Source organism: Helianthus annuus, chromosome 7 (assembly GCF_002127325.2).
Source record: "Helianthus annuus cultivar XRQ/B chromosome 7, HanXRQr2.0-SUNRISE, whole genome shotgun sequence".
Classification (NCBI taxonomy): Eukaryota; Viridiplantae; Streptophyta; class Magnoliopsida; order Asterales; family Asteraceae; genus Helianthus; species Helianthus annuus.
In genome coordinates this window covers 3,884,331-3,894,374 of record NC_035439.2, presented here as the reverse complement: position 1 = coordinate 3,894,374, position 10,044 = coordinate 3,884,331, and the positions used below count along the sequence as shown (strand labels likewise).

The 10,044-nt window shown below is 37.0% G+C and overlaps 2 protein-coding genes and 1 long non-coding RNA gene across 4 annotated transcripts; 1 reads left to right on the top strand and 2 right to left on the bottom strand.

Moving 5' to 3' along the window:
• On the top strand, positions 1-1,498 carry LOC110867625 (F-box/kelch-repeat protein At3g06240). 2 transcript variants are annotated; one of them, XM_022116627.2, is made up of 2 exons: positions 1-185; positions 332-1,498. In XM_022116627.2, exon 2 carries the CDS (start codon positions 443-445, stop codon positions 1,226-1,228), a length of 786 nt encoding a protein of 261 aa, XP_021972319.1. In that variant the 5' UTR covers positions 1-185; positions 332-442; the 3' UTR covers positions 1,229-1,498. The 2 variants fall into 2 exon arrangements, with proteins under 2 accessions (XP_021972319.1, XP_021972318.1); XM_022116626.2 differs by having other exon boundaries at positions 1-1,498.
• Positions 1,499-3,642: 2,144 nt separating this feature from the next.
• Positions 3,643-6,956, bottom strand: LOC110867626 (pyruvate kinase, cytosolic isozyme). Its single transcript, XM_022116629.2, has 3 exons — positions 6,674-6,956; positions 5,138-5,599; positions 3,643-4,724 (listed from the first exon to the last, which is right to left on the bottom strand). The coding sequence occupies exons 1-3, from the start codon at positions 6,926-6,928 to the stop codon at positions 3,912-3,914; spliced, it is 1,530 nt and encodes a 509-aa protein (XP_021972321.1). The 5' UTR covers positions 6,929-6,956; the 3' UTR covers positions 3,643-3,911.
• Positions 6,957-9,410: 2,454 nt separating this feature from the next.
• Positions 9,411-10,017, bottom strand: LOC110867629. The gene is made up of 2 exons (XR_002551724.1): positions 9,868-10,017; positions 9,411-9,729 (listed from the first exon to the last, which is right to left on the bottom strand). It is a non-coding gene; the product is annotated as an uncharacterized LOC110867629 (long non-coding RNA).
• Positions 10,018-10,044: the final 27 nt, after the last annotated feature.

The following is a 10,044-nucleotide window of genomic DNA, read 5'->3' as shown; positions in this document are numbered from 1 at the left end:
GGTTGGAAATAAAACACACATCGTCACATCGCTCTCGGTCCAGAGATTTCATATGTCTGTAAACCCTAGAAACTCAAAATCAAAATCAAAGATGACAGACCACATACCATTCGAAATCCAATCGGAAATCATGAGAAGACTTCCTGTGAAATCGTTGCTTCGATTCAGATCCGTCTCCAATTCATGTAAGTCTCTAATCGACAGCTCTCACTTTATTAAGCATTATATCGGCCCACAACAACATCTGCTTGTAAAGTATCTAGATGTGGATAGTTTTATCAAAAAATATGTTTCAATTGTTGATGATGATGATCGTACTTTCCCCGTTCAGGATCTTTCCCCCATACTTCCTCCATATGTCTACATACTTGATAATCTTTCAATAATCGGAAGCTTTCACGGCTTGCTGTGTTTGTATGATTCTAATCACAATACCAATGCAATGAACTTGGCTGTTCTTTGGAATCCTTCAATTAGGAAAGCGGTCGGTGTTGTTGTGCCTGAAACGGAAGATAATAACGAGGACCGTACCGTTTTAGGTTTTGGGGTGTGTCCTGAGACTAATGACCCTAAGATTGTCAAGATCACTCATTCTAATGACCTTTGGCAAGTTGAGGTGTTTACATTAAGCACGGGGGCATGGAGAAGTCCACATGGCAGCATTTTCCCTCGTAGTAATTCGATTTTTATTCGATGGGATCAGGTAGTTTTAGATGGGTGTGTTTATTGGCTTGCTACTGATGATACAAGTGAAATTAGTCGTGATAGTTATCACCTGATTATTTCATTTGATATCACAAGTGAAGAGTTTAAAGAAGTAAGCCTGCCGGACGCTTTAGCAACATGTAACCATGAAAACTACTTGACCATATCTAAGCTAATGAACTCTCTTGTTGTGCTTGAGCGCAATGAAGGGGAAATGCTTTACAATGTATGGATGATGGAGGATGGTGTTTCTAAATTGTTTATAAAGATATTCACTATTTGCCGACTAGACGATGTAGCAATTCTAAGACCATTTGTACTAGAATTTAGGAAGAGTGGTGAACCTGTAATTCGAGTAGACCGTATTCCTGGACGGTCACTTGTTGTTTATGAACCGAACTCAAAACGCATCAATAATCTTGGGGTTAATGCAGGTTGTTTCTTTGATGTGACAACCTACATGGAAACACTACTCCTGCTTGATCAGCCAGATAATTTCATTTATGAAAACAAGAAGGTATAAACCATTGGAGACGTTGATTTCTTGTACTTTGTATTCGATACGCCCTTGAATCGCTCCATGTCTCAAGAGCTGAATTTCATTTCTTCAAGGTTGTATTTCAAATTCAATCAACCGCTGGTCTTTTGTGTACAACTAGAATTTGGGTAGTGTTTGGTATTTAAGTTTGGCATGAAGGATGAAATGATTGTGATTTGTGGTGGAATGAAAAAACACATGTTTGTTAATTTGCTAATGTTTATCATGTTGAAATAGAAGAGACTATTTCTTAAACTGTAGTTCATCAATAGTTCTAATCACAATTAATTTTATAAAAACTTGAGTAAAAATATTTGCAGTATAATCTTACTTGAGAGTTCTTGCTATGATTAAAGCACTCTTTTTACCTTTGTAAACAAAAGAATGTAACTGAGATTTAAGAGCGTTTACAGTACGGTTTTGAGAGTGTTTTTCAATGTTGTTATTAAACCAAATCATCTACATTATCGGACCACTGGAGGGACATCTCAATCTCCAAAGTTTGAGAAAACCTGGTATTTTTGGCATAACTCCCAAGCGTATATGCTATGTGGGATAGAAATAACGGCTACTATTGTAGGTGTAACGGCTATACCCGGGTAATACCTGGTTTTGGGTACAAAAAATTGGTTTCAAGTATTGGGTATAACTGGGTTCGGATATTAAATCATGTATTACAAAAACCGGTTTCGGGTATTGTGGTTCTAGCCCTCTTGGGCTCTAGGTGTAGTATATTCCTAGGCCCGAGAACACCAAAAGAAGCCTCATTTATATATTAAATTAAAATACAAGTCCAATTCCATTCCACTGTAGTACACTAGTAAAATTTCTTTGGTTTTAGATTTGGCCACAAAAGCTAGGCTTTTTTTTGTTATTGACTTCTCATGGGTTTTTTATATTTCAACAATTTATTGACGTAGCTTTCTTATGGTCTTATGACATTATTCTTTGTAGATAACATATTTTATTATATATTTAGTTCTAACTCAGAGTTATGTATTCCAAATTATATCAAGTTTGTAACATTAATAATGAATATATAACTATTAATTATACAATTATTATTTTTCTTTGATATAAATTTTATTGAAAATAGAGTTATATTTAAAAGAGAGTATTTTTAATCGTAAAGTATACGAGTGCGGTATCATAACAAAGCGAACTAATCTGACCTAACAACATCATCGTTATGTTATCAATATATTCGAACCGTACCGGTATATGGCTATTTCTAAAATATCTGTCAATATCCTTTAGGCATACCATTACCATGACCATGACTATTTTTGGCTTCTTTTTCGGTTGCTATAGCAAGTGCGGGTACCGCACCAAAGCGAATCGATGCCATCTGGATAACATTGGTACCAGTACTGGTAGTCGTTTTTATCACTTTTAGTTGTTCTACCAGGTATCATAAAGGTGCTGTAACAACCCGAACCAGTGCCAATCAAAAGTCCATGCGCTGCGAAGCGCGAAAGATCCCGCTAGTTGTAGTATATATAAGAAGTAGTTCAAATGTCACAACACACACCTTTCATTACTTGGTAAGTGAGAGGAATAATAGCTGGTTGATATCGATACACAATTGATGTTATATATGGACATCATCACTCGTACGGGCCTTATTATAAGGCTATATGGGTGATACGGGTTGTATGAGAGGACTAAGATGACTCTATGACCCATACGAGAGGGTGTTTGGCCCATATCATACGGGTCGTATGAAAGTACCGTAAAGAATGACAAATAAATGAGATTACTTGGTCGGTCCGGGCCTGGAGTTACTCATGCAGCATTTAGCCGAGAACGACCCAAACCGATATGGGACACCGCCTGCGCAAAAGGAGGCAGTGTTGGGCATGCCGACGGTGAAAATCTAAGAGGATTCAGCTCAGTGTTGTGTTTGTTTGTAGGAATTTGAGGGGAGGATGAAGCTAAAGAACTGCCATGTAGACATAAGTTTCATGGTGATTGTATTATTCCATGGTTAGACCTTCCTAGTTCATGTCTAGTTTGTAGGTATCAATTTCCTTTGAGCACGATCGAGAAGCTTCCCGAGGCATCATGGTTAACGGGCTCACCGGGCCCGAAAGTTAAAATGTCGGGTCGAGTGAAGACATGAACTCAAGGTTTTAGCATGTCCAAGTTAGGGATTAAATGCGTTTGTAGTTTGCACTTTGTAACACATTTAGTCCCCATCCAACAAATCTATAGGTTTTAGCATGTCCAAGTTAGGGACTAAATGCGTTCAAAAGTGCAGACTACAAGGACCATCTATGTACTTTTAGAAAGTTAGGGACCAAATCCAAAATTTTGATAAACTACAGGGACCATCCGTGTACTTTATGCTAATGTTTATAAGCGGTGTACATAAATCGGTTGCATGCATTAGTCATAGATAGTTGAAATGTGCAGATAAGAGTCCATTATGTTGTTAAAACACATGTGATTGGAATTGAGTTTAAGGGCCCATACGGCCCAACCCGAAAAATCAAACCCAGAAAACCAAACGGATTTCGGGTCATAAGTCAGGGTTGGGCTTTAGGCTAGAACCAAACGAAACCAAACCAAACCGAGTAAATGTCAAATCTAGTTAGCCATCAAGCAACAAAAAGTTATTTATTATTCGAAGAAAACGACCAGAAACTTGAGGCGAACGCGAAGCCCATCACTTAACGGTCACGATCTTGATTATAGACGAGGTTCCAATGCGGTGCAGAGCCACAACCGCGTCACCCGCCTTGCAAAGTTCAACTTTTTTAGCATGCTGCAACCCGAATTCCAGCGCTTCAGCGGTTGACTCAGTGTTTGAATCTTTAGCCGACCTTGGACACTGAACTGGAACCAAACCCCGAACGATGTAACTCTGTCTATACGGGGCTTCGTCACTCGCTGACAACTCAGCGGAACCAGTCTTCCCTTCAGGGACCACAACCGACAGTATAGGGATAGGAGGTCGGTACTTAGCCACCAGTTTAGCCGTGGTCCCGCCTCTAGTTAGAACCAGTATGAGACTAGCACGAGCCGTGTTAGCCATTCGAACAGCGGAAGAAGCTAAGCTTTCAAGTGGGCTCATGGGTACAGGTATGTTTGTAGCGATTCGTTTATAAACAAGCGAGTAATCAACCGTGCTTTCGGCTTCCTTGCATATCTTAGCCATGGTTTGAACCGCGATTTCAGGGTATGCACCGGCTGCAGACTCACCACTCAGCATGACACAGTCGGTCCCGTCTAGAACAGCATTGGCTACATCTGTGGCTTCAGCACGGGTTGGTCTCGGAGATTTGATCATTGACTCGAGCATCTGGGTCGCAGTTATAACGGGCTTTCCTTTCAGGTTGCATTTGTAGATCATGAGCTTTTGTGCTAAAAATATTTTCTCGATCGGAATCTCCATTCCTAGATCGCCTCGTGCCACCATGAACCCGTCGGTGTTCTCTAAAATGTCGTCGAAATTCGATACCCCTTCTTGATTCTCCACCTACCAAACACAGTTTCTATATGATTAGAACACATATGTGATATGAGTCATATGACCATAGTTGTTAATAGCAGTAAATAGCTACCTATACGCTACGTAGCGACGAGATAGTGAGCGCTATTTGATGTTTAGCGATGACGTAATAGTTTTTTTTTTTTTTTTTTTTTAAATTAGGGTCTTATTCACGAATCTAAGGTTTTTTGATGCAATTAGTGAAGATTACAGTTGTTTGGTATTTAAAAAACAAAGAAAAGAAAAAAAAAACCTAATTGTCGCTATTGAGCGCTAAACATCAGATAGCGAAGATCCAGCGCTACGCAACGCTATTCGCTATAGCGCTCGCTATCATCCATCGCTATTAACAACTATGATATGACCGAAATGATGTCATCGTGGAGACAAAAAGAACAAACCTTTGAGATAAGCGCGATGTTTTTGGCGTGTTCTCCAAGCACCTTCCGAACCTCGACCAAATCCGAACCTTTTCGGACAAAAGACAAAGCAATCATGTTAATCCTATTAGGAACCCCCCATTTAAGCAAATCTTCTTTGTCCTTTTCGGTTAAAGTTGGGAGGTCAACAATGACCCCTGGAAGGTTAACATTCTTGCGTTCGCCAAGGGTCCACGAGTTCTCGCACCTACAATGAACCAGACCCTTTTCGGTGTCGCATGAAAGGACCGTGAACGTAATGGTGCCGTCTGAGCAGAGGATGACACTTCCTGGTTTCACATCATGGGCTAGTTTTGGGTAGCTCATGCATATCATCTTTTCATCACCTTTGATGTTGTAATCAGTTGAAATAGTGATTTCTTGACCCTGGGTCAGCTGTATGGGCTTCCCATCTTTCAAAAAACCGGTTCGAATTTCTGGACCCTGAAAAGGTTCAAATTGATATTTATTTAGAAATCAAATGAACTGTTTGTATGCTGAACCTGGAAAGGTTCAAATTTTGCTTCTAACACATTGTAGGTTTGCACACATATATCCTAACCAAAGTATCTAATAATGATTTATATAGTTTCATGACAATCATATAAGTTTTAAAGATAATAAAAATCATCTTTTCGCTCAGTAGTGTTATTTATGTAGTTTTCGTATAGAAATTTTTGGGTATATACGTTTTCGACCCCCGGTTCTATAGAAAATTTTGGGTATATACGTTTTCGACCCCCCCCCCCCCCGTCTTCATTGTCAAGCTTCGCCACTGGTGACTGATTCTGAACAGTAAATGGTGAACGCCATTTACAACACATAAAGTAATAAGATTTAAGATACTCGTCGGGTACCCGTTACACATAACTTAACCGGTTCACGTGCAGGGGCGGACCTAAGTGGCTGCCTGGGTGGGCGGGCGCACCCCTTGAAAAAAAATTAGTGTATTTTTTAGGCAAAAAACCCAATTGCGCCCTTGAAAATATGCTTGAACCACTCATCCACACCCCCAGCAAATAATTTTTGGGTCCATTACTGTTCACGTGTATCCTTATTATAAACCGACTTGAAATATTAACCTATTCAACTAAAAATTCTAACAAATCTATAGTTTTAACAATTTCTAACAACTTCAACATACTATTTCTTATACGTTTAAGGTTATATAATATATTAATATATTCGGTTATGATGCATGTAAAAACAAATACAGATATTGGTCACGTTAATCCTAACAAATAACCATCCCAACCTCATGAAATTCTTTCAAAACTAATCCCATATTAGGGTCTTTCACCAACCCTATTTACAATAAATGCTTAATCACACAAATGGCCCGTATGGTTTGATCATATTGCATGTTTAGCCCTCAGGAATGAAAACTTGCAAACTTAATCCAAATATTTGTGAAATGAATCAAATTTGATATGAAACATATTCTATGATGCATGTTTACGTACAAACAACATACAATGAACAACAAAAAACATGTACATAGAAAGATATAAAACATACTTTTGTATCAAGCATGACGGCGCATTCAATACCGGTGTTTTTCATGGCGGTACGAAGATTATCGAGCGTTTCCTTATGGTACTCGTGAGACCCATGAGAGAAATTGAATCGAGCAACATTCATACCAGCCCTCAACATCTTTTCGGCCATGGGAATGGATCTCGAAACGGGTCCAAGAGTGCACACAATCTTTGTTTTGGACCTTTTCCAGCCACCTTCTTGTTGTTTGCTCAGATCAGTGTTTATTTGATCCATTTTTGTTTTGTCAAAGGTATGATTTGATCAATCAATTGATTGAATGAAGTGAATGTGATGAATATAATAAGGTGGTTGAGAGAGAGAGAGAGAGGTTAGAACGTGTTTGCATAATTTGTGGTTTAACGAATTGAAAGGAATGTAAATTAACTGAATGGGACGGTTTCTTTCTTTACAACAATTAATTTAATTCTTTTACTAATACCACAAATTTTCCTTAAACTAAGAAAATATAATAGAAACTAGTGGGATTTAATTTCCTGCGAGTTTTGGTCGGTATTGGTTCGATTTGTTCAGAAGATATATTGGTTCGATTTATCAAAACATGCGATAATGAGTACAATTCTAACACGCAAAACAATTATTATGATACTAAAAGAAAAAAGGTAACGAATCCCCGTAACTTGATTCAACAAAGCAAAGCAAAACTCACAATCGATTCGTACTTAAAAATATTGCAATTCTAAATCCCAATTTTTTTAAATTGGTTATTATAATTCATCCTAGCTAAAGATCATTCGTTAATTTTTCCCGGTGATCGAGCACGAACTAAACTTACTCAATAATAATTTATCACAATACGCTTTCCGTTTGACAAACAAAACAGATAATTTAATTGCCTCATTTTCTAAAATATAATTTATCACGTTCATAACAAGAATATATAAATAGAGAGAAAGTGTACCGTATAATATCCCTTAACGTATCATTTGTACGCGATGAGATTTCCGCATGTTATATTTCAAAATCCGCATGTTATACACTAAATCCGCAGGTTGTAAACCAAGTCCGCACGTTATAAATTAAGTCCGCATGTTATAAACCAAAGCCGCATGAAACCAAATCCGCATGTTGTAAACTAAATCCGCATGTACGCATCGAGCATTAAGGTCAATCGTACGTTAACCAACCTCTATATACATATATAGGGTTAGGGTAAAATGAAAACTTATACGAGTTGTGAGAACTTAGAGAACTTTGCCTCATGAAAGGTTTTTTCAAAAAAAAAAATTTTTTTGCCAAAAATCCTAAAATATTTTATAATGTATTATAGATTATCTAGTATAGTTTATATTTTGTAACATTTTACGTTATTTGCCCTTGTCTACTGGGGCGGACCTATGTTCTTGTGGGTGGGGGCGCACCCCTTGAAAAAAAATTAGTGTAGTTTTTAGGCATAAAACCCGACCGCACCCCTTAAAAATATGGTTGAACCCCTCTTCCGTACCCCCAACAGATATATCCTGGGTACGCCACTGCTTGTCTAATCATCGATTTGCAATGAGTTAATTTTAGACTATTTCAATGGTTAAATAAAAACTAGCAAGCTTATTAATTCATAAATAAGTAGGAAAAAAGAAGTTATATATAATTTATAAAAGTTATAATTAATCTCTTCTAACTGCAATATATTATTATAAGAAAGTGTAATAAAACTTCTCTAATCATAATATATTATTTATAAAAGATAAAGAAACACTAGTATTTAAATACATATTAAGTTATTCCATATTTCTATTCATCTATGTAATGTAGCTCATTTTTGGGAAGTTAATTGTATGACAAATGTATAGTTGCAATTTAAGGTTAACAATTTTTAATAGGTCTGTAAACGAACCGAACGAACACGGATATAGGCATGTTCATGTTCGTTCATTTAACTTTAACCGAACACGAACACGAACACGAACATGTAATCGAACATATTTTTTTGTTCGTGTTCGTTCATTAAGAAATCAGACATGTTCGTGTTCGTTTATGTTCGTTCGTTTAAAGCCCAAATGAACAGTTCACGAACATAAACGAACACAAGCGAACATAAAAAAATTAACTGAACATATTTGAATAAACATAAATTAACATGATTGAAAAACAAGTCTAATATATTACATTTAATCCAAAAACACATCTAAATAAGGGTTCATAGATATACTAATCAGTTATATTTATATAAGTAGTTAGAAAACCTAATATTTATATAAATATAACTATTTATGTATTTATTAAAATTTAAATGAACATAAACGAACGTTCACAAACATAAATGAACAAACATAAAAGAATGTTCACGAACATAAATGAACGAACACAAGGTGTGTTCATGTTCGTTCATTTAACTAAACGAACAATTTTTTTTATTCGTGTTCGTTTGTTTATTAAATGAACGAATATAAATGAACTTCCCGCCGAACAAGTTCATGAACATTCGGTTCGTTAACATGCCTAATTTTTAACATGATGTGAGCACAATACGAAATATATGGTTTTGAATTTAATATAAACGGGTCAATGTCACTTTTTAGGGTCGAACATGTGGATAAGTTCGCTATGTGGTTACTAAAGTTGACCCATTTACTATTGCAAACTTTTAAAGGGTATTTTTTTAATATTTAAACCGGTTAGGTATATTACATAAAATGTTAAAACAGGAACGAGCACATGGCACGTAGTTTAAGCGCAATTGGTCTACATACATTTGTGCTATGTGTAAAAAAAATTGTATTAATGGGTGGTGACGATGTCTGCCCGTGTTCCTGTTCAGATTCAAGACGCCAACTCGTGAAATGACCTGTTTAACCCATTATTGTAAACGAGTCTAACGTTTAATGAACTGTAACGTGTTCCTGAGCTTGGTTTTAAAAAGGGCGTGCTGAGGCAAGACCGCACGAGGCGCAATTTCTGGGGCTTTTTCGCTCAGCGCCTTGTGTAACTACAAGAAGCGCCCAAAAGACGCAGATTTCCGGGTTTTTTGGGGGGCTTTTTGGCCTGAGGCGCGCGTCTCATGTATCAGAGGCGTTTTTCTGCAGAAAAAAGTTGTAACCTTGGGTTTTTTGACTTGTACATGTAAGTAAAATGGTATAAAAGCCTTACTTATAGCTATATTTTGGTTAAAAGAAACTAAAAACCTATGGGATATATAAAAAAATATATATAAACACCTTGCGCCTCGGGTACAAAAAGCCCACCGCTTTTGCGCTTCGCGCCTCAATTTTAGACCTCGTCGCTTTTGTGCTCCTATCGCTTTTTAAAACCAAGTTCCTGAGTATAAGGGAAATCGCTTATTATCAATTAGTTCACAAAACGAATATATGTTCATTTGGTTAAAGAAGGGTTTT

What these genes read in the sequence shown, in the direction of transcription:
- LOC110867625 (XM_022116626.2), top strand. Translation starts at nt 53, where the DNA reads ATGTCTGTAAACCCTAGAAACTCAAAATCAAAATCAAAGATGACAGAC.
- LOC110867626 (XM_022116629.2), bottom strand. Translation starts at nt 6,928, where the DNA reads ATGGATCAAATAAACACTGATCTGAGCAAACAACAAGAAGGTGGCTGG. An exon ending in CCGTCATGCTTGATACAAAA is followed by an intron (nt 5,600 to 6,673) that starts GTATGTTTTATA and finishes GAACCTTTTCAG; the next exon opens with GGTCCAGAAATTCGAACCGG. An exon ending in ACATCGCGCTTATCTCAAAG is followed by an intron (nt 4,725 to 5,137) that starts GTTTGTTCTTTT and finishes TGTGTTTGGTAG; the next exon opens with GTGGAGAATCAAGAAGGGGT.